Genomic DNA, 24,379 nt, shown 5'->3' on the forward strand with positions numbered 1-24,379 from the left:
TTTCTAACTTTCTATTCCTAAAAGAAGACAATATAAATATCATTCGTACTCATCCATTCTATAATTTTTTTTACATGCATTCATATTAAATCATACATATTTCGAATGAAAAAAAAATTATTTGGACTAACATTCCAGACAAATTATGATTGTTTTTCCTCAGTGGATAAATATCAAAGCGGTACCTGAAAAAGCTATATATCCATTGATTTCTATTTCTTTTTAAGATCAAATAACCCATTTCTCCGTGATTTATTTTCATATAACGAACAAAAAAAAAATGAAAGATATAAAGTATTACATAAAATTCATCTATTGACTTGTGTGTAGTGTAAACATCCGTGTCTCACGACAAATGTATATCACTTCATCACCGAAAATATAATCTTTTCATATCTTTAAAAATATAAATATTCATATGAAAGTAAAGTAAAACATATTCTCCTATATTCATATTTCAAAAACAATGGCTGATCAAATGTACAGTTTACACATCATGAAAATACGTGTTAAAACTAAAAATAAAAAAAAATTGCAATGTACATGTAATCGACCCGTCAAAATGTTGACTATGATATAGGCGAACATTACAAAATGTTAATTTATTTTTTCCAATGTAAAATAATTATCATTGTTTTCATCTGCGTTTTCTTCTATTCTTGCTGATTGTTGAATATCTTCGTTTGATTTGAAATCCTCCGAGTCGATTTTGGAAGTGAGATGGCTGTATTCTCTGTCTGGACTAAGCTGTTCCTTTAAAGGCTTGGCATGGTCGTAATCGCTGTTTAGACCAGATGTATCAGGAGTAACTTTCTCATGTAGATGGTTGTAGATATCACCTTTATTATCCGAAAGTATTTTTACCTCGGAATAGGCAGTGTTTGTGTCGGCAATAGGCATGGTAGAAACCTGTTTAAGTAATAGAGCTACATCTTTCATAGATAGAAATAAATATATCTTTATTCATAAAAGTTTGATAAATATTTTTTAATTCTATTTATCGGGCACAAAAAAGCATAATATAAATCTATCTGTGAAAATTACCGTATTAGGGATACTTCCTCTTCGACTAGATTCGCTACCTTCAACGTTTTTGTTATAAATTGGGTTGTTCACGTTGCACTTTAAATCACTAAAACAATTATTTGATACAATTTCATTTTCTCTAAAAAAAAAAAAATGCAAAAAATTCCAGAAAATAGAATATAAATATAAGCAGTTCAAGTTGTTTTTACATCCCTTAAAGTTTAATTTATATTTTATACATATATATTTTTTTAAATGATAACAATGCAAAAGTTCTTGAGGCAGGAAAAAAGATTTTCCATTGTTTTCTTTATCATACAATAAGTATATTACTAGCAATAACTTCTAGGAATTTCAGATTACTTAACCAATTTTTGGTACAAATCTATTTTTTTAAAAAAGATATTCGCTTTACTTGTTCTGATTTCCTTGGATTCTACATTTCCTAACGATGAAGACAACAACGAGACTGAGGACCACACCGAGAATAAAGGATCCAACGCCGAATCCAACCACTAGTGCGGTTAAATTATGTGTTTCCCCTGATACATGTGACATTTCTCTTGTAAATACGTCATCTTAAGAATTAATACAGAAGCATGTAAGAAAGTTTGTTAATTTTTCGATTTTTAAGGAATTAATTTAATAGCTACCCATTAGGCAATTTATAGAATATTATCTAGGTTTGGAGCAGTTGAAACTGTATACACAGCGAAGTAGTTAATATAATATATAATAAAGCTTAAACTGGTCAAATCCATGTTATACCTTATAATTTTTGTAGCTATTTAACTCAATCCTTAGAAAGTTATTCAGAAAAAAAAAATAATTTTCGTGTCATAGATGACATTTCATTGCAGAAATTTAAATGGAACATCGCGCGGATTGATATGTTTTTGACGTAAGTCATTTTGACTGAGGCAACCCACTGTTACAACGCACTTTAAAAAATAACGCACTTTGAAAAAAAAATTCAAAGTACATAATTTTTAGCCGGGCTTATTGCTCAAAGAGCAATTGCCGGCTTATGTGATCCTGTTCAAGGCAGGAAGTCAACCCCATAGTCGCCATTTTAAAGTTACGTGCAAAAATATAGTTCTTACTCTCAACCGCCTTTGAGATAATGTTAACGCTAAAAAGCAACAAAAATAAAACAAAATTTTATCTATATAAATAAACATAAGTAGGGGTGTTGCTAAAACGCGGAACGGAAAACGGAATGGAACGGAAAACGGAAATTTTTTTGTCAAACAAATAACATAGATTCGATATAAATCAGATAAAAGATCAATATTCTTGTTGTTAAAGTCATTTCTAATAAAAATCTATTGTAAAATATTATATATATTCAAGAGTCATACACACCCTCCGTTGAAAAAATGGTAGTGTAAGAAATTTGCCCCCCCCCCCCGACACACACACGAAATAGGATTTTCGTGTTTGGGCAAAGGACATAATAATATATCCCCCCTTTTTTTGCTTGTCAAATTTGTTGTATGCTGGAATTTTTTTGCTGACCCCACCCCACCCCCTCTTTCAATTTGTTTCCAATGTCAATGTCTGTAAAGACAAAAATAACTAGTTATAATATTCAGATTATGCATGCAGTGTCGAATTAGCGAGTCATGAAAGGGGGAGTGGGTCTGGGAAATCGGGTCTGTGTAGGGGCCCACGGCCACATTAAAAATTGATTTATTAAACCTTATGTATAAATTGGACACAAAAGGGGGTTGGGGGTCAGACCTATTACAACTTCGATCTCAAACCTTTCCGATGAGCGGGAAAACAAGCTCATATTACGGGGTCATTCATACACACCCCCTAACATACACATATATGTACCGCAAAGAAACAAAATTCAACTTCACTGAATGCAAAGATTTTGCATTATATCTACCACATGAGAGTTTTCCAACTTTGACTATCCAGATTTTAAATATATAAAATATATAGAAAGCGACACTATTTTGAATATAATTTTAACAACCAGTGTGTATAAGAGATGTTTTTGGAGCTTTTCGTAAAGGTTTGCCCCAATTAATCCTAATAATTTTTTTAACATTTTATTTCTTATTTATTTCCATGGTTCATCTAGATATCAAATATTTCCCCCCCTCCTCAAGTTCATAACCTTTTTACTGCGGAAATGTTCGTTCAAGTTGACATCCTCACATTTTTGTGAATCTAATTAATGTAAGTTAGTGTAAAAAAAAAAGTACTGAAAGATGTTGGAGTTGGAACTTATCAAATACTTTTTAAGTTCGTTTATTCCCCGCCCCCTCTTTCAAATTCGATTCTAGGTGTCTGCTATGTTAGCGATTTTCGTAAATAAAAGACTGAGCATGACAAAATCAACTTGTATTTAACATTTGGGGATTGAATATGTACAAGATATATCGTTTATGATAAAATTTGTGTATTTTAAGAGATTTAATCCAAAATAAAACATTCCGTTTTTCGTTCGATTCCGCTTTCCGTTCCATTTTCCGTTCCGTTTTCCGTTCCGCGTTTTAGCAACACCCACATTAGTAGTAATGACTTTGAAATCTTCAGTCCTTAGTCAAAGAACATAGTTCATTAGCGTAAGGATTTTTGATAATCAATGTTATCGTAGTTCTCTAAACATCAATCGCATCATCTCGGGTCTTTCCGTCAGAGGTCGGAAAAACAACCTCGAATGTATAAACATCACCGGATGTTAAAAATTTATACATCTTCCTGTTTATTCAAATATAGTGTAGACGGAGATAGAAGTTCCTTCTATGGTATATTTTAAGTAATATCATTACATTGAATAAAGTTGAACCCCATATTCCACAGATGAAAGGTCTCAATGCATTTATTTCAAAGATCGTGAAAAGGGGGAGTTGTAATGGCGTCGTCCTAGTACATTCGAGGTCGTTTTTCCGCTAGTCGGAAAGGCCCGAGAAGTTGCGATTGCTCTAAACATACGAGGTAAAGCAGGAGAGGGAACCAGACTGGCCTGTTTGTTTACATTCAGCTGCGGTACCAGATATATTCTGATTCTGACAAAATCGGACCGTAGTATTAGGATTGAAAAACTCACTGGCAGTGTCTTATAATTTATATCGATAGTTTTTAAATATTTTTTTCATCAGAATATAAATGTGATTCATGTACGAAATTCATTCTACTCTGTAGATGAGCCCGGCTCTCTGTACTTATGAGTACTTTGATTTCAAAGTGCGTTGCCACAAACCGGGTTATACAGATTTAACTAATTGTTCAGCCAATAAAAACGTGCGTTACAACGAGAATAAAATTATCATTGAATACTTCAGTGTTTAACATTACAAACAATCACATCTTCATAAAATATACTAAATTCAAGTTAGTAATATTTCAGCTTTTTTTTATTCTGGAGTGGTTAGAGCGTCTGCTCTAGAGTCGCGAAGTAAGGAGTCAATCCTTACGTCGCGGGTTCAAATCCCACTGCGGGACGTGGAGACCGGTCCTTCGGATGAGACCGTATAAACCGAGGTCCCGTGTCGCAGTAGGCGCTGGCACGAAAAAGATCCCTCCCTGCTCAATGGCCCTAAGTGCCGAGTAAAGGACAAAATTTTCAGCTCTCCGCCGGCAAATGGTGGCGTCTCTATATGAGTGAAAAATTCTCGAAAGGGACGTTAAACAATAAACAATATACGAGGGTCATTCAAAAAGTTCGTAGACTTTTGTCCTAACTTTTTTATTTAACGTCACATTATATCCAAATTTGGTAAAAATATTTTAACAACAGATTCAAATAATTTGAGTAAAAAAATGGAATGTATCTTCATATCTATTAAAATTACCAGGGATTTAGATCAGCAAAAATGGGGTCACGGAGCACCGTCAAAATTGAGTAATTTACTAATTTTCACTTTATAGTACATGTATTTACAGCCATACCTCTAATAAATGGAGCTGAAACGAAATAAAATTTACATTTTTAAATAAAGTATTGCTGTATTAATTAAAATGAAATCAGGTTATGTAATATGTCGCTCCATTTAAAAGATATCAGTTTCTAAATACATATGGACTTGATTAAAAAAAGCAAAAAAACATGACGTTGGAGGACGTCACGGAGCAGCAAGTAGCAATAAAATTGTACTTTAAATTCGAGAAACTTCTTCTACAAGCTTAAAAAATCCGTATAAACCAGGATCTGTATGAAAAATAATCTGTGTATTTGTATTAAATGGAAAATACAATTTTTTGAGTGGTAGCGAGTTTGAATTGAACGAAGGATTGTCTGCAAAGAAACAAGTTAAAGTTAAAAATATTGTCGAAAGAGTTAGGAACGTCATTGAACGTGATGTGTGCTGCACTGTTGCAGAATTAATTAAAGAATTTGAAAACAATGACATTCTTATTCAAGCTATATTTGTACAATTATTCGCAAACTAGGTGTCAAGTGTTATGGATATGTTTTTTGAATGGAGAAGACGCTACAAACCGTGTTTGAAATTAAGAAAATTAGTGTAATTTTGACAAACTTTCTCAACGTTGTCTTTGAAGTTACAATGTTGGTTAACCATGCTCCGTGTTAACAAAACATGTTGGTTTAAATTTTGGCTAACATGAGTTCTATTTAATCAAATGGAATGAAACTTCACACTTCGACAAAATAAATGTTTATGTTTACGAAAATGTGTTTATCTATAATCTTGTAATAATTATATGACGATGAGAAGCATTGTCTACGTATTTTTTGAATGACCCTCGTACAATCAATATTCTGGAATTATAAGATGGATATGGAAGATAAATCAATCGTTGTTAGTTACCATAAGACTGATGTTCTGAGTACATATCAGATGTTCCAATCTGAGGCTCAAGCGTCGTAGATTCTTTTTCGCCTAAAATATTAGTATTCGAGTTTTGTGAAGAGACTTGCTTTTACATTCTACTGCTGACTTTTACATTTTAGTAATTGGAGTTTGTATATGTTTAAATTGTAAAAGACAGTCGTCGATTGTAAAAGTAAGTATCTTCATAAAACTCCATTACGTATATAAATATATCTTTTCCATCTAAACTTGTTGATTTTTATCAAGGTGGTCATCACTTACGATTGTTGTTGGTTGAGTAATCATTATAGCTGCTTGTGGAAGTCCCTGAACATTTACAAATATTTTCTAACAAAAAAAGATATCAAACAGAGAAATATATTAGTCTATTCAAGTTATATTAATACACAACAAGTTTGTCACTTTTCTTAAGTATTAATGACAAAATTAAAATTTGTGAAAGTGCAAGGATGTGTCAAGCAGTCAAACTGTTGGCATGATTGTTATCAGCATTGAATCCTCTACCATGTTTGTGAAATTCATGGCCTCAAGGTCAGGGGTTCTAGTGCTAGGGCGGGGCTAAATAGAATATATAGCTAAACTGCTTTATTTCTTTGAAAATCTTCTTCTCTGCTCCCGAGCAAAAAATAAACTGACCAAGTACCGTACATCGTTTCATGGGCCCATGTACTAAAAAATTAGGTGTAGTTTTCATGATATTTCTTCTACGTGATTTATTTCTCATTGATCAATATTCATTAGATCGTGCAAATATATTAGTAATCCAATTTATCTAAATTTGTATTAAAACTTGCAAGAATGATTCCTTTACCGTTTTCTTGAAACCTCCGTTCAGATATCAGCCATGCATTGTAGATTTCACATTGCATATCAATGTAAATATGCATATGTGAGATTCAAAGATTAAAATCATGAGCAGAAAAAATTTAATAAAATTTTTATTTACTATTTATCAAATTACCGTATAGATTTTTTGAGGCACATTCCATGTCAATTAACACGTCTTTAAATTGACTCTGATTAAAAAGCATCTTCCGACTTTTCCCATTTGTGGCCCTTTTTTTCCTCTCTTGATTATTTTCACATTCATCAACGTCCACTTCAAAAGTACATTGATCTTTGCAGGGGAACTCTACAGATTCTACAATGATAAAAAGATACTAGACATTTATTATTATGCATTTTTGTTATCATTTAATTTTATTCATTTGTGTCGCCCGCGTGGCTCATTAGTTAGAGTGTCTGCTCTAGATTCGCAAACTAAGTTGATCCTTACGTCGCGGGTTTGAATCCCACTGTGAAAGACCCACTATGGAGACCGGACTTTCAGATGAGACCTATAAACCGAGGTCCTGTGTCGCATGCACAGTAGGTGCTGGCACGAAAAAGATCCCTCACTGCTCAGTGGGCCTGAGTGCCGAGTATAGAACAACATTTGCAGCTCAACCCCGGCATGACTGGTGCCGTCTCCATATGAGTGAAAATTTTTCAAGAGGGACATTAAACAACAATTAATCAATTGATATAACCAAAGAAAGTTTATTTAATTTTAATAATTTGCATTGCAATGTATGTCCTTATAATTCAATTTTAATTGTATCACATCATTTGATTGGATAAAATATTTTATCCATTTTGTATAACATAACTTGCATACGTCACAATGAGTTACGTCAAAAAACGTAATTACTCTACTTGGCGTTACTTTTAAAATACGCTATATTTAAAGCCTTTTTCAGGAGGAAAAATTGTCTTATTGTCTACATAGAAATTAAATTAAAAGGAATGAAGCTTATTTCAACTTATATTATACGATATAACATAACTTTTGGCAGTTTGCGCTTTTTTATAAACCGGTTCGCGGTTTATAAAGCGTAAACTGCCCCAAGATATTTTTATATATCGCATAACAAAAGTTGAAATAAGCTTCATTCCTTAAATATAATGTTCTTTCATTGTACGTCTTTCTTTCAAAGGACATGCATTGACATGATAAAAAATCTAAAACAATACCCGGAAACAATTTCATAGAATGTTGATCCGTGATTTCACAGGTGTCATGACTGAATCCGATTTTCAAAATTGTTATTAAACAACCAGTTCTGCAAATAAATCCATCCATAATGTTAGTTAATTATCAAGGTTCAATTTTTCTTACGCTGTTTTGTGGCAAGCTTCAGAACTATTTTGTGACCTATAATAGCTTCAAAATTTCGAGTTATATTTTCCCGTAAAAACTGCATAAAATCAGAGTGACAAAATGTTGTTTCGTTAATTATTCAATGCATGAGTATCACATAGTGACATATGATTGGACTGTATTAACATTATAGTGCAATCAGCAAACTTGACAGGATGAGTTATAACATTACCATCTTCAATAATGAACAACAATTTTCTGAGCAAACTTTTAATACACATAAAAAGGCAATACAAGTAAATAAGATGTGTTTTTGAAATACTATGCACCCGGTATATAGTTCCAATTAACAATTTTTAGCATATTGGTCATAGTCAAGGCCACAAGGTCACTGACCTTGGTGACATTTAAAAAAAAACTTAAATAGTGGAGCATGCAAACCGAATATGAAGTCTCTATCTCCCTCGGTTCAAAAGTTATAGCGAAGGTTTACGTTGACACCAGACAAACAGATTAACAGCTAAACAGACAAACAGACAGACTGGACAAAACAATTAATATACGCCTCGGATCTTTCGATTCGGGCGCATAATTAGTTAAAGGTGTTTACGGTATCCAATAAAAGAATTAAGAATTATAAAAACATCTACAGAGAAAGCTACGAATAATGATTTTATGGCTTGTTTAGATTATCCCTGTTGTAAAATTTTAGTTCAAGTACATCTTTCAGTAACTACAGATCTGTAGCTCTCCAAAAAAAATCCGATCTGTCAATATATTTTTTCGGAGAGCTACAGATCTGCAGTTAATCTTTCAGTTGATATAAGAGAACTAGTATACACCGTGCTATTCTAATTCCCAAAATGATCATTTTTTACTAACAACTAAAGGATCAAAGGATAGGTAAGATTGGAAGTCATGAAAATGTTATGTAAATTTCAGTACAATTCTCACTGGCCCATCTGTGGATTTGCTGCTACAGAAATAACTGCATTCTGAAATCCTATTTTTAGTATTTTAAGGAAGTATTTATTTAAATGTCGACAAGATGGAGAGGGAGACGGGACTTTTCATACTATTTATAGGATCAGTAGTTTAATCAATTTAATTGATATTTTACATGAATATTAAAAAAACGAAACTTGAATGAAATTTTCTTTCAGTATATATGTACTAGATATTTCAATTATTAAAAGTAAAAATATTCTCATTTTTTCTTTATATGGCCACAATATTTTTTCTCAATATTACTTGACTAATGCGATCAATGTTATAAACATTTTGTCAAGTATATTATCATGGGCTATAACACTGGCTGTATTACAAGAAACTAAGGAAGCTGAACAGTAATTAGGTTAATCCAGAATCCAACACCTGGCTCATTTGATTATCTACATAATTTCTGTTAAATTCAATTTAATATTACTTTAAAAGTTTAAATAACATTTTATTCATATACTAGTAATATAAATATAATATGAGAATTAAGATATTTAAGATTTTTAAACCTGTATATTATCTTACCCATTCAAACTCTTCTTTTCGTTTTCCGCTGTGAGTACTGGCAAAAAGAACAGCAGAATACCTTGAAAAAGAAATTTTAAAGAGAATATCATGAAAAAAATAACAATGAACTCCTCCGTATGGGCGATATGAAAATTTGTTTTTGTTTGTTTGTTTTTCTATCTGTTGTTTTATATCCCTCCCGAGAATTTCTGCTCTCAAATGGGGACGCCATCACTTGCTGATGGGGAGCTGCAAAGAACTGCGAGCGACAGTATTTTTCTCCCGCCTACCTTCAAGTCAATTTTCAAAAGGTAACATATTTGATGAATTTTTAATATTTTTATAGATAATTATATGGATTTTCATAAAACATTACTTATTTGGGAAAACAAAGAGAGATAACTTTAAAATTATTAACTTGTGTTTTTATGCGCCCGAATCGAAAGATCCGAGGCGTATATTGTTTTTGTCCTGTCTAGTTGTCTGTCTGTCTGTCTGTTTGTCTGCAAACTTTAACCTTCGCCATAACTTTTGAACCATGAATGTAAGAGACTTCATATTTTGTATGCCTACTCCACTGATGAAGCTCTTTCAAATGACACCAGGGTCAATGACCTTGTGGCCTTGAGTGTGACCTATATGCTAAAAAAAGTTTTTTGCAAACTTTAACCTTTGCCATAACTTTTGAACCATAAAAGATAGAGACTTAATATTTGGCATGCATACTCCACTAATAAAGCCCTTTAACATGACACCAAGGTCAATGACCTTCTGACCTTGACTGTGTCTTATATGCTAAAAATAGCTTTTTTGAACCTTCGCAATAACTTTTGAACCGTGGAACATAGAGACTTCATATTTGGTATGCGTACTTCACTAATCAATATCTGTCAAATGACACCAAGCTCAATGACCTTATGACCTTGACTGTGTCTTATATGCTAAAAATAGCTTTTTTGAACCTTCATCATAACTTTTGAACCATGAAAGATAGAGACTTCATATTTGGTATGCATACTCCACTAATCAAGATCTTTCAAGTGACATCAAGATCAATGACCTTGTGACCTTCACTGTGACCTTTATGCTAAAATATGTTTTTTTTTAATTTGTTGCCACTGGGCGCATAGTATTTCACAAACACATCTTGTTCACTATAGTAATCAACGGAAAACGGAAAATATTTTTAAAACACCATATCCAAGACTATTTCAAAATAGGGTGATGCTTGAAACTCCGATTCCAATGGAAAATATCGTCTACCCCTCTTTTTTCAAAAACTAGAATTATGGATAATTCACTGTTTAGCGCTGGTATTAAGACAATGCATCAATTACCATTGAACTGTTCTTTGTATTTAACAAAGATTTTATGGCTAAATTGCTATTTATATTCAACTAAATGCTTCCAAAATGTAGGCGTGAATCAAGAGTTAGCGTGCGTATTTGTCTTGTCCTTTAATCGGCAATGAGAGATTGAGCAGGGAGGGATCTTTTTCGTGCCAGCACCTACTGCTAATGGGGACCTCGGTTTATATGGTCTCATCCGAAGGACCGGTCTCCAAGTCCCACTGTGAGATTCGAACCATGAAAATTTGTGTACAGTATTTCTCATAAAAAAAAAACTTCCTTGGGAAACTTTATATACCATGGCTATGAGCTCGAGTTATGGGTTATTGGTATTTTAATCACTGACTTTTCACAGGGGCATATTTCATGGCACACGCTAGTACATATACTATAGACATGTATAATAAACATAATTACATATATACCTCAAGTCTTAGTTTATGACAAATAATATTCAAGATCATCTACTTGTATATTTGCAGATATATGAAATATGTTAATTTTTTAGAAGTTGTATGCTGAAAAATGCAAAAAAGGAGGTTTAAAATATCCTTACCAAAAACTCTTTTCAGGTCCATGATAATGTTCAGTGCACGTCTCGATTTTTTATCTGTTCCTCTAAACAAAATTGTACATTCCCAGATAGCATGACTATGTTGGGCCAACATTTGTTAAAGGTTGTATGGTTGGCGTTGGGGGAACAACGTTGGGCCAACGTTGGACCAATGTTACCAAGTCAACCTTCTCGACCATGACGGAATTCCTATGTTGGCCCATTGTTGGTCCAACGTAAGCAACTTCCATTCACTTTAGTTTCCAAAGAAGGATGGATCATGGCGTTGGCCCAACGTTGGACCAATGTTTATAATACACCCTTAAAGAAAAAGTATTTATAAGTTGCTAGTAGTATGTTGGCCCAACGTTGGCCCATTGTTTGTAATACACCCTTAAAGAAAGTGCCTTATCAAGTTTGTAGTAGTATGTTGGCCCAACGTTGGCACAATGTTTGTAATACATCCTTAAAGAAAGTGCCTTATCAAGTTGGTAGTATTATGTTGGCCCAACGTTGGCACAATGTTTGTAATACATCCTTAAAGAAAGTGCCTTATCAAGTTGGTAGTATTATGTTGGCCCAACGTTGGCCCATTGTTTGTAATACACCCTTGTAGAACGTATCCTATCAAGTTGGTAGTTGTATGTTGGCCAAACGTTGGCCCATTGTTTGTAATGCACCCTTAAAGAACGTGTCCTATCAAGTTGGTAGTAGTATGTCGGCCCAACGTTGGCACAATGTTTGTAATACACACAAGTATTATTTTGTTTAGGTCTTCAAAGATGGGATATCTATATTGGGCCAACGTTGGCCCAATTATTATACTGCCAACTAATTGATGGTGTCAATTTTATAATTAGCTGCTGAGCTTTACGTTGGGACAACGTTGGTACATTCTGAAATAATTAAGAGGACTTTCTATGTCCATGCTTATCATTGGATGACTGCTTTTGTTTAGATATGATATTTTCAACATTTTAACTTTGCACTTAAGTGATCAAGCACCAAAGAGTGTTTTATTCTATTTTTTTGAATTGTGTATATGCTTATTTATTTGTAATAACCCAGATAGCAGAACACCGTTGCCAAATCTTACATTATGGTTCTATTATCTATGTTGGGTTACCTTGATTGGGCCAACAATGGCCCAACATGGAATATTGATAGCTGGTTATGTATAATAGTGCGCTAATGTTGGGCTTACTGTTGGCATTAAACCGAGGTCCCGTACCAAGGCAGGTGTTGGCACGATAAAGATTCCTCACTGTTCAATGGCCCTAAGTGCCGAGTAAAGGTCAAAATTTGAAGCTCTTCATATATATATGGTAACGCTCTTCTATGAGTGGAAATATCTCGTATGAGACATAAAACAACATAAAATCAACCAACCAATCAAGGGCATCTACTTTCATTTTATATTTGTAGATATATGAAATCACAAATTTATTTGAAACATGTTAATTTTGGAGAGGTTGTATGCTTAAAAATGCAAAAAAAGGTTAAGAATACCAGTATTAAAATATTGTTATCTTACCAAAAACTCTTCTCAAATCCATGATATAATGTTAAGTGTGCGTCTAGATTTTTCATCTGTTCATCTAAACAAAATTTTATATTTTCAAAACACAAATAAGAAAAGTTTTTCAATGAAAATACAGATCCATATTTGTAAAATTAAAATTAAAATTAACCTTATTCAAACACTTACCACATTCTTACCCTTATCTTCTCTCAATCCCTGGGATATATTGCTATAATATATGTCTTATCTAAAGTCTTCTTTCAATATTTGAATATGTGCTTGTATGAAAATATTATTTTACTTCCTTTCCATTCTGCACAGGGAAGGAAGGAAATATAGATACAGCATCTTACATGTTTTGTAGTTGGATATGATTTGTATCCAAGTAGTTGTGTGTTTTATATCCCCGAGCCTTGGCGAGGGGTTAAAAACACACAACTAACTACAAATCATGTGAGATTGTTTTTATCACATGTTTAATACTTCACAACCAATGTTTAACGGGATAAGACCCCTCTTCATTTTATTTATCATCACTCCCCATTTACTCATTTATTTTTCCTCTCTCGGGTTTTTTGCTTCCAAAACATTAAAACAATACCCAAACAGATGAGAACGCCTGGGATAAAACATCCAATACAAGTACCTGCTATAATCAATTCGTTCATTCGGTTGTTTTCAAATGCTGAAATCATTCACATTATCATACATCATGAGGACAATCTTTCTAGTAGCATGTATTTCATGCTACAATATATCTTGTACACATATTATACAATGAATCTGCTCTACACTTTTCTTATTACAATACAATACTGAAACCGTAACCTTACGTATATGTTCCCGTCCTTCCGTTCTTTAAACAAGAATTATTATCCTTGCTACAGTCGGTAGTGTTTGAGCACGTGTCTATAAAAATCTTAATGCAAAAAAAAAAAAATGAAAATAATCCTTCTTTTTTTTTTTAAACCATTGCGTACATGCTGCATCGAAAATAGAAAAATTTGCAGAAATAATACGTTACAGGAAAATGAAATCATAAATTTTATATGTATATAATTTTGTACTAAATATTATGAAAGAAAGACTGGAAACAAATAAAAGTCTGAAGATTACAGAATACATTTATTTATTACTTATGTGACTTTAAAGAGAATGCATTCAAGAGCGAGTAAATCTCACCCAATTATCAAACTGCAAAATGAACGATAAACAGGCAGATTCAAAGAATTGAGGTTCCCCGCTTTCGGTGTCTTTGTAGGTGAAATGTTATTTTTATGGCATGTTGCGTCAAGTATGAACTCCCTTTCATATGTCATTCAGAAGTTATGACCGAAGTTGTTTTTTTTCTGATTAGGTCAGTCATGAAGGTCAAGGTGCCAGAAATCATAGCATGCTTGGATATATCTTGTCACAGGAAATGCACAAGTCAAATTGTCAAATATGAAATCCCTATCTCCTCTTAAAAGTTATAGGGACAATTTAAATATTTTTTTGTAAATTAGGTCAAACTTCGAAGACAAGGTCACAAGATAAAAAAAAATCTTAGTGTATTTAAAAAAGGTCTTGTCACATGCAATGCTCATGTTTAAATGGAAAGCGTCTTCTCATTCAAAAGTCATGAGCAAGGCCGTAATGCTTTTGAAAAGTAGGTCAAACTTCAAGCTCAAGGTCACGAGATCAAAAATCATAAGGTGTTTGGAAGGGTTTTGTCGATCATAAATAATACACATGTTTATATGAAGGCCATATCTCTTCTCATTCAAAAGTTATGGTCAATTTTAAGTCTTTAATTTTTAAAACTAGGTCAAACTTCAAAGTCAAGGTCACAGGGTCAAAAATCAGAGTTTTAAAAAAAAGGTCTTGTCACAGGTAATATACAGGTACATGTATAATTTGAAAGCCCTATCTCTTCTCATTCAACAGATATGACCAAGGTTGAAGTTTTTGTGACGGACGGACAGATGGACGGACTGACAGAAGGACAAATGAATGTATTGAGATCTTTGTTATTAAACAGATGAACTCTTAGAGTTTTAACTACATTCCATCATATCTTTTCGTGAAAGTATCACAAAGGGAAAAGAGATGTTTTATTGGGTATATCTACTATTCAATTAAAGATTTAAGATTACTAGTATTTTGGATAAAACCATATGTTTAAAATCCGTGTATTGTTAAGGAAGTAAATAATTATTAAATGGACCGATTTAATCCCGATTTCAATCGATTCCCAGTTTGAATGCATTGGATTCATACGTATTACTTAAGATGCACAGATTATAATTTTTACCACGCATAATGAATCATATCAAAAGCTATGAGAGAAATCATAGCTAAAATTTTAAGGTAAAAGTTAATAAGAACTTTGTTAATTGATTATTATTGTCGCCCGCTTTCGCGAAGACGAAGGGACATTAATTTAATTGCTGTCTAGCTGTCCGTCCGTCACAAATACTTTAACCTTGTCCATAACTCTTGATTTAGTGGTGCTATTACTTTCATATTTCACCTGTGTATTCCTTGTGACAAGACCTTTCTTTGGGTACCACCAAATTTGACCTTTTGACCTTGACCTTGGAGTTTGACCCACTTTTACACAATAATAACAAATTTTTACTTTGGTCATAACTTTTGAACGATAGATATTAGGACTTTCATATTTCACTTATGTATTCTTTGTGGCAAGACCTTTCATTGGATAGCAACAACTTTGACCTTTTGACCTTCATCTTTGAGATTTCCTTACTTATGAAAAAACTGTGGCCATAACTTTTGAACGGTTAGGACTAGGGCTTTCATACTTCACATATTTAATACTTGTGAAAGGCCTTTCTTTAGGAACCAACAACTTTGACTCTTTGACCTTAGAGTTTGGCCTACCTTTCAAAAACTTATCCTTGGCCATAACTTTTGAACAGATGGTGCTATGGCTTTCATATTTGACAATCGTATTTCTTGTGAGATGACCCTACATTGGGTATTTAAGAAAAGTTAAACCTTCGCTATGTTGCTATATGGGGCCATCAGTGTTTCACAAACACATCTGCTTCCTTATTTTGAGAAGAAATAGGGCTTCAATATTTGACATGTGTATTACCTGTGACAAGATATTTCCGACCATGCTATGATTTCTGACCTCTTGACCTTGACCTTCACAATTGACCTTATTTTTTAAAATTAATTTTGGTGATAATTTCTATATGACATATGATAGGGCGTTTATATTTTACACAATATGTCATAATCAAAGTACTGAAAGTACTGAAAAGCGGTTAGCATGCTTTTATCTAATATGTACCGAAAAAGTGCATAAAATGATGATATTTAAGTATGCATATCTTTGTCCAATGTCATTAGAGAACAAGAGAAAACCCAGACATTCTGTTTTTGTAATACTTTACTCAATAGTAAAACCAATAACATTCCAAACTGATGTCACAGATGGATGCAATCTAATTAAAATTAGATGTTCCGAATCCGCTACTGCTTCTCAAACATCTAACAACATTCTATTTGGGATCATGTAAGAGTGAATCTTCGATTAGGCAAAGAAAATGGTTCCTCCGAAATCCTGGCTAATAGTTCAGATGGGTTTCTTGTTTTCACCACCCAACGAAAACGCCCGAGGAGTTTTGTAGTAAAAAGATATGCATTGCAAAAGTTGTGTTATGTATGACGTGTGGGGTATCTTGTATAGTTTGTGCTCTTTCGTTTGCATTATTCACGTTTAGATGCCAGACTGCAGAAGATACATGAAATTTAATCCAAAATGACTTTAATTCAACGTAAGACAGTATCAATAATGATGATATGTAGCCGTGGAATTAATTTGAAAACTGTTTACCGAGGATTGAATCTACATGGCCAAAGTGTTTGTGTTTACTTGTACATATCATGTATTCATAATTGAAAGGTCGCTCTGATGTGACCCCGAATGGGATGTTAGATGTTTCAGAAGCGGTAGCGGATTTGAAACATTTAAATAAATTTTAATAAGATTGAAATGCATGTTTCAAAATTTAAACATGAGATTTCTTCAGTTTGAAAGAGAAGAAGTGCATTTTTAAAAATTCTCTCTTGATGGCATCCAATTGTTCTTTGGATAAAAAAAAATTATGTTGATGTTGAAAATTTCATTGTCTTTTATTCTCTATTGAATCTGAAATTAGGTAATTGTAAAGCCTACTGTAATAAACAAATAAAAAAATGACAAGTTAAATTCTTTACATTAATGGATTTGGAGTAGTGTAGATCTACAGCTGGCTAGTCAGAGAAAAAAAGATGGCTGAGGAGAGACTTTGTAAATGAATTGATATCAGAGAGATTCAGTTGTGTAGGCTCATCGCGGCAATGTAATTAACCTGTCAACGAGGGATGCTTACTTTTTCTAGGCAACGGATCCCACCTCTTGAACTCTTTAGGAATCAGCTTTTCTTCTAAAATCGATCATTGATCATTCTGTATTTTGATACAGATACTGAATACTTCCTTTAGTAATATTATAAACTACTACTTCTACGGGACGACTGGCGAGTAAACAAGATTATCAAGCTTTATGAAATATATTTTATTGACTTTTCAAACAAGTAAATGTTCGAATAAAGTAAATGGTATATGTGAATCATTTGAAAGAAGTCTTGCACAATATAAGGCACAATATCTAGATAAGGACATATAAGGTGTTTTTATCATATACTCTTCATGCAATATTGTTCTCAAATAAAGCATGAAAAGGAAAGTTGTGTAATCAATCAATACTAGTATTTAAAAATTCAAATATACATTAAAAATCAGTGTAACTTAAGAAGTTATCAGTGTCACTTTCTTCAATATGTCGGTTAAACAATATACACTGATTTTTTTCTATCAATGTGCCTCTAAACACCTGTATTTTAATTTTATTCTTCTCAAAAGTTTAAAACAATAATCGACAAATTGGACAAATTCAAATTTTAAAAGTATTTTCACAGCTAATAATACGTTCCCTAGGAATTGATCAAATTTTCAAAACTTATAAATAAGCATTAAGTATATATTTTAATTTTTTGCTAATTGCGAAAATTTTTCATACCTCATTCTTCTGTGAAAATAATATCGGTTGATTTTTAGAAGAGGATCACAATGCTGATTAAAATTAATATATATTTCTCCATTTTTTTTTCAAAATTGATTTTACTACATTAAGTGCTCCGTTATTTTTTACAAAACTAATAGTAAGTAATCCCTTATGATCGATTGTTATAAATACGTAATATCGCGCTTACTTCGCAGTTATCTAACTTACTACCGCTCTTTTGCGGGGGAGTCGAGAAAGTTCAAATCTCACGAGATTACAGGGGCGCATGGCTTTGTTTACAGTAGTGACAATCGAATGATTTGAACAATTTTATGCCGAAAGTACAATGTATTGCCTAGAATTTAATTCCAAATAGTAGATTGTCAAATAAGGAATGTTTAGATTATTTTATCAGCTTTAAAATGCGACGATTTTCAATGAAAATTTAATTAGAAGAGCCCGCTTGGTTAAAAATATCGTTAAAATGTAACATTTTAGGATTACATCCTCTCAAAAATTAATTAGACTGGTTTGGTGATTGTTATGCAAGGTATTCCACCAGGATTTTTTACTTATCTGTCCTTATAAATTCTACAACGATCGATCTTGCATTGTATTCAATAGCACAGTTGTCCCCAGCCAACAGACGTTTCCTACCTCCATCGCGAAAGAGTTCCCCTAAGTTAAGTAATCGCGATATTAAGTATTATCAAAGACTGAGTAGAGAATTTATCCCTGGGAGCAGAGCTTTTATAATCTGTTTATTAGACAGAGAAGAAAAGAGAAGAAAAACAAACGTTTCATAGTGGAGGTAACCCTATTGTTTCCATAAAACGTTACAAAAAGTGAAAAACTTACAGATGCGTTCGGTGTTTTTATAAAAGCGCTTTTCAGGTATTAACTTAAAAAGTGGTGTTTCTTAATACTTTGGCAAGGAAAATCAAACTCGATCGAGAGATTTGCTGATGTTTTTGCAGTCTGTAATAACCTCCAACCTGCTGTATAATAAACTTTCAAAAATAAACTAACAGTTGCCAGAAATCGCGATCGCGCGATACACATGTTATAAGGACCAAATTCTCAGTTCTTAAAAGTAAATGTTGTAAGTATTGTCAATGCTTTGGTAAATTTACTATAAGAATTCGATATAATCGTAATAATAGCCACTCTTCATACACAGCATATACTTCGTTAGTACTAAGTGATACAGTAGGGACTGGCTTTAGTCAGACATCACAGCATATTGTCAATCTCTAACCAGGGGGCGTATTACGCCGACAGTATACAAATCATTTGCTGAAGTTACCGTTGTCGATAGGTAGGTCCTTGTGGAAGTTTCCGGTTTTGGTTGCAGAAGGATAAGGTTACGAGCGATAAAGCGATGCCGATAGGTAGCGCCTTATGGAGGTTTCCGGTTGCCGACACATGCCATATAGCGGCTAGCGAAGCTAACCGCTTAAAAAATGACATCTCATCCACAAAGACACCGAAAGCGGGGGACTACATATATTTGAATTTCCTTGTTTTTTTTGTTTTTTTTTTTCATTCATACATGTACTTTTGATTGCAATTGCCGATAAGTTAGCTGTTTGTTATGATTAGACTTTTTTTTTTTTTTGAAATACTGACTGAATTAAACAAATATTTTTTCATATTTTTTTAATCCAATACTTAATTTATGATTCCGGTTCAAAAATAATTAATAAATCAAATATTTTGATCTTTTTTATCTGATGAGTGTTCTCTAGATGAACCTAGTTATTTAATTAAGCTAGTCAAAAGTATTGTTTTTTTTAGAAGATTCACATGCATTAATCATTCAACATCTAGAGTATACTCCTATTATATCCCGCGTGTTTTTAATCCCTATATAGTCATTGCATCGTACATGTATATTTAGTACCTTAGAATCGTTGAAATTGTTTTAATTTTAAGAATATTTTTTTTTATCTTTATTTATTCCAAATCATCATTTGTTGGATATTCTCAAAAGTGTTATCGCCATCAGATAAAAAAAAAATGACATGCCGCAATATCTAACTACTTTACAGAGATTCAACAAAAAGGAAATAGATAAAATTGTGGATATAAGCTTTAGCCAAACATTTATGATCTTTTAATGTTAACCCTAGCAACTTAATCCTTATTATGTAGGAACTCTCATTGTCGTTAAACTAGATTGTTTTCCCGTGTTTTCTTTTCTTCATATCTGTTTAAATATTCCATTGACACCGGACACGGGTGACTGACTTTCTTTGAACTGTCGTGATGCAATATTTTTTAAAATATACACAATGCATCCCACTGTGTTTTAAGCACGAAATACACAATTAAAGATCGGGCGTACGATGGACTGGCTATGTCGTGTCCTGACACTTGTGACCTTTTTTATCATTGGTAAGTCTATTTTATTAACTGTTTATTGATATATATTTAACCGATATATATTCTGTGATCAAATCGGTATCGAATATTAAGGTAAATCCCCTGTCCTGATTTTTAAACTTCCTTATTTAATTCTTTTTCTTGTCTTCGCTAAAATAAACAGCTACTGACGACTGTACACACAATCAAAATTATAAGGCAGTCAAAAAACATTCGTTGAAACAACCTCGTAGTTCCATATGCCAGCGATTACTGTCCCGCCTCGAGTAAAAAAAATAAACTGATGAATTTGATTAAGCATGTAGAAACATATTTTTATCCATCAATGGTGTGTAGTAGTGTACATGTACTTATATTTTCGTACTTGTTGTTTTATTTCAAATTCATATGCTAAAATTAGAGTACTTCTCTCTTTGAAATCATACATCCTGTATTATGAAGAGTAAATTAAAATTTTGAAAATATTCTTTTACTTCTGTGGATAATTATATAATTCGTATTGCTTTCAATTTGCATAATTAAAGACGTATACGTATATAATGAAGTTTGGATAGTCTATTTGTCTCATATACATGTATTCTTGGATGCAAGTAAAAATGTTAATAGTTCAGGTTTAATTAATAACATTACGGTAAGCTGGATATGGGGGTGGGGTGGGGTGGGGCAATAGACCATAATTCATAAGGGAAGGGGGGGAGGTGTTAAACAGAGTAGAACTTTACATAAGTAATTGCTATAACAAATTCTTTTGAATAATATTAATTCAATTTTCAAATACGAGTATGTACCACATGTTTCAAGCATTGTCAAGTTCCCCGGGTTTTTTGATTATGTAACTACCCGAATTCATTGTTTATCTTTGCAATTGACTGTGCAGATACGATGACAATTGCGTCGTAAACAAAATATTTGGATTCATCATAATTAGACCGTGAATTTCATTTAAATGGAAGTACCGGAATTTAAACGAAATAAAATTCTACTAAGTCCTAGCATTATCTGGAACAATCTTTTTAGGTGAAATACTAGAACTTGTTACGAAAAATGGAAGTTATGAAAGAAGGCCATTAATTTAATCACATGTTATAACACAATTTTACAATATATTATGAATAAAAATATATTGAATATACCCTTTAGCTGTACTGCATCCGACTTGAACACACACAGCGAGCTAGAAATTAATTTTTTTTTCAATTTTTTATCATGTTTATCGTTTTCTTTTGTTTTAGGTCCCAACGCTAATTGTTCATTGGATAGAAATTGCTCAGGTAACTTCCTAAATTGACATTAGCTAGCAAAGGACCTACGACCCGTTGTATTACGGTCATAAATCCTCCCCTCATAGCAAAATGAACTTGAACCGTAATGTGTGTTTGTTTAACGTCCATCTCGAGAATTTTTCACACATATAATATATGGAAACGCCACCACTCGCCGGTGGAGAGCTATAAATTTTGTCCAATAGTGGAGGCTTTTTTCGTGTCAACACCTACTGCAACACTTGTTTTTATGTTCACATCAGAAGGAGAGAACTCTAAACCAAAGCGTCAAGCGGGCAGCTTAATTTAATCAAATGAAAATATTCATTGTCATAAACTTTTTGTTAGAATTGCTATATAAAATTTACATATATTGTATTAATCACATTCGTAATTATGTCTACAGATTCCCAATCGACAACTGTTTCTACTGTGAAGGTACCTAGAACTACAGCGCCAGATGTCGATAAAGATATCAGCTCGTGAGTATTCAAACGTCTCAAAGTTAAAAAAGAAAGTATTGGCGATTTATTGTTATTGCTCAAACATATAATTATATAGATACATTAAAAAAATAATGCATTTCAGAGTATGGTCAACTTACCAAGTAGCGTTCTTCTTTGGAGCCTTCGTATTGATTCTAGGCGTCTTGTGTGTGATTGTTATAAAAAGAAAAGCAAGATATAGTCAACATTCTCGCCAACAAGGTAAAAGGTTTAAGGTATCAGAGGAAAATGGGATAGAAAAAGATTGCATAGATATATAGATCCACACATTCAAAGAGGGGGAGGCTAGAAGTAAAGGCAATAAATGAATTTAAGTAAACCCCTTATTTCCATTTTATTTTTTCCAATGAAAATCCCGGTAAGGTAAAAGTCTTTAAATTTCTAAAAGCATATTGACCTCTCTGGATCAAACTTGCCTAAGACAATTTGAATCTTTCGTCAGCAAAACGCATGTTGTAGTCAGTCCCAGGCAATAAATATTTACTAGTAATATATGAATAACTAAAGGTTTTTTTATTGAAATATCGATATCAGGGACAGTGATGAACCCCAAAAGGCTATAAAAACAGTACATGAACTGAGAGTAGAGCAAACAGGCCTCTAAAGCATCAGAGGTGGGATCGGGTGTCATGGAGGAGTAAGCATTCCCTTTTAACCGGCCAGGCTCACCACATGTTCTTTGTAATGATCGGGCATACGTAAAAAAGCAGAACATACTGTAAATAAATAATAGCCTGACATAAATTTTATACAATCATATTTCAGATCGCCAGTGTGGATTAATGACCGCTGCTATTTACGACATTGTAACACAGAGCCAACGTACTAATGCAGGAGCAGGCGGAAGTCCAGAAATAGTAGTGCATCCGGTGAAACCGCCAAGCTATGACGAAGCCACAAAGGATTCTGAACATCCAGAGTGCCCGCCGCCATCATACAGAGAAAGTCTGAGACAATCTTTTAATGAGTATCCGGAACATTTTTGTCGTAACATTAAATACTAGGAGGGTGCAATAAAATTTGTACATTTATATCTTTTTATTTAATTTTTGGGGTTGGATTATGTTAATCTCCCATGGCAATATTTATATATTTTTGAAATTTATACATTTTAACTGCTAAAGCTAGTTTTCCAAACGTAAACCTGAATTTAAAAAAGTAATGATTTAAGTGCAAGAATGTGTGCTAAATTAAATTTACCATTTCACGTTATACTTTATTGTATGGTCTTGTTCGTTGTGCAAGTGTATTTTCGACAGAAGAAGTAAACTGGCAATCATTTTGTTTGTATGAATGTGTTTGCAATGAAGGAATCAAGCATTAACAGTTGTTTAATTAAGTAAAAATAATATTTACGTTACTGTATGTTGGTGTGTGAATGTCTTGGCTTAGTGTGCTTGTTGTTTGAAGGTTTTTCTTCTGTCCGAGGAGTAAAATTAGCTTAATGTTGCTGCTAGTATGCCAAAACTGTTTAATCTTAAGCTCAAGGTATTTTCTGTGATTATGTGTATATCAACGTACCCAAAATGATATTCCTTTTGTTGTATGATATTGAATGGCACTCACGATTTGTATTGAATTAACATTCATGATATCCATATTTTATTTTTTATGACTGTTGTGAAAAATATATAGAAATGTATACATCATTATACATGTATATCCTTATGCATCGGGGTTTTTTTTTGTTATTATATACAAACAATTAATATCATTCATTATTTTTTAATAAAAGTTATTGAATTCAGTTTCTTGTTGAAGTTTATTTGTTTTTTGTTTTTCAGTTGTCTCTTTTACTTTAACATCTAAGCGTAATTTCACATATGCTTGCAATTGTTTATTAAAGAATCTTTTCAATTTAGGACTGAATTTAAAGGCTTTAAAATGTGTTTGGATGGCGAACAAAAGTTAGCGAGCAATGAAAGCGGTTGAGAATGGGAGGCAAGAGAGCTTATAAAGCATTGTTAAGATGCTGACAGGACAGGCCGGGTAGCTGACAAATAACATCACCGAAGAGCAAGGGGTGTGTAGTTGCTGAATAATACGTAAATATACGAAGCTCAAGAACATAATTCAAACTCTAAAGTCCATTTAAACGTTACAAACCAGGAGCAGAGCAAACACAGACCTCGAAAACATCGGAGATGGGATCAGGTGTCATGAAGGAGTGAGAATCCCCTGCCAATCGGTCACACTCGCTGTGTTATCTTTGTCATGTTCAATAGGGAAATAAAAAGCTAGGTTCACTTTCTGCAAA

General features: G+C 33.0%; 2 protein-coding genes across 7 annotated transcripts; one reads left to right on the top strand and one right to left on the bottom strand.

Moving 5' to 3' along the window:
• Positions 1 to 575: 575 nt before the first annotated feature.
• On the bottom strand, positions 576 to 13,150 carry LOC134273948 (uncharacterized). Of its 6 annotated transcripts, none has more exons than XM_062756176.1 (10): positions 13,080 to 13,150; positions 11,392 to 11,453; positions 9,505 to 9,565; positions 7,854 to 7,942; positions 6,802 to 6,981; positions 6,102 to 6,167; positions 5,817 to 5,888; positions 1,442 to 1,586; positions 1,045 to 1,132; positions 576 to 909 (listed from the first exon to the last, which is right to left on the bottom strand). In XM_062756176.1, exons 2-10 carry the CDS (start codon positions 11,411 to 11,413, stop codon positions 598 to 600), a joined length of 1,035 nt encoding a protein of 344 aa, XP_062612160.1. In that variant the 5' UTR covers positions 11,414 to 11,453; positions 13,080 to 13,150; the 3' UTR covers positions 576 to 597. The 6 variants fall into 6 exon arrangements, with proteins under 6 accessions (XP_062612160.1, XP_062612156.1, XP_062612157.1 ...); XM_062756172.1 differs by having other exon boundaries at positions 1,442 to 1,604; XM_062756173.1 differs by having other exon boundaries at positions 1,442 to 1,604; positions 13,097 to 13,125.
• Positions 13,151 to 20,311: 7,161 nt separating this feature from the next.
• Positions 20,312 to 23,869, top strand: LOC134273938 (uncharacterized). Its single transcript, XM_062756163.1, has 5 exons — positions 20,312 to 20,366; positions 21,587 to 21,625; positions 22,023 to 22,098; positions 22,205 to 22,323; positions 22,888 to 23,869. The coding sequence occupies exons 1-5, from the start codon at positions 20,318 to 20,320 to the stop codon at positions 23,124 to 23,126; spliced, it is 522 nt and encodes a 173-aa protein (XP_062612147.1). The 5' UTR covers positions 20,312 to 20,317; the 3' UTR covers positions 23,127 to 23,869.
• Positions 23,870 to 24,379: the final 510 nt, after the last annotated feature.

This window comes from Saccostrea cucullata, unplaced genomic scaffold (assembly GCF_032062105.1).
Source record: "Saccostrea cucullata isolate Sc308-1 unplaced genomic scaffold, CSIRO_AGI_Scuc_v1 ctg1276, whole genome shotgun sequence".
Lineage (NCBI taxonomy): Eukaryota > Metazoa > Mollusca > Bivalvia > Ostreida > Ostreidae > Saccostrea > Saccostrea cuccullata.

Excerpts from the sequence above, each read along its gene's own strand:
- LOC134273948 (XM_062756172.1), bottom strand. The coding sequence starts at position 11,413 with ATGGACCTGAAAAGAGTTTTTG. Across the intron at positions 9,566-11,391 it reads GGACCTGAAAAGAGTTTTTG|GTATTCTGCTGTTCTTTTTG; the intron begins GTAAGGATATTT and ends TTCTTTTTCAAG. Across the intron at positions 6,982-7,853 it reads TTCTATGAAATTGTTTCCGG|AATCTGTAGAGTTCCCCTGC; the intron begins GTATTGTTTTAG and ends TTATCATTGTAG.
- LOC134273938 (XM_062756163.1), top strand. The coding sequence starts at position 20,318 with ATGGACTGGCTATGTCGTGTCCTGACACTTGTGACCTTTTTTATCATT. Across the intron at positions 21,626-22,022 it reads ATTGGATAGAAATTGCTCAG|ATTCCCAATCGACAACTGTT; the intron begins GTAACTTCCTAA and ends TTATGTCTACAG. Across the intron at positions 22,324-22,887 it reads TCAACATTCTCGCCAACAAG|ATCGCCAGTGTGGATTAATG; the intron begins GTAAAAGGTTTA and ends ATCATATTTCAG.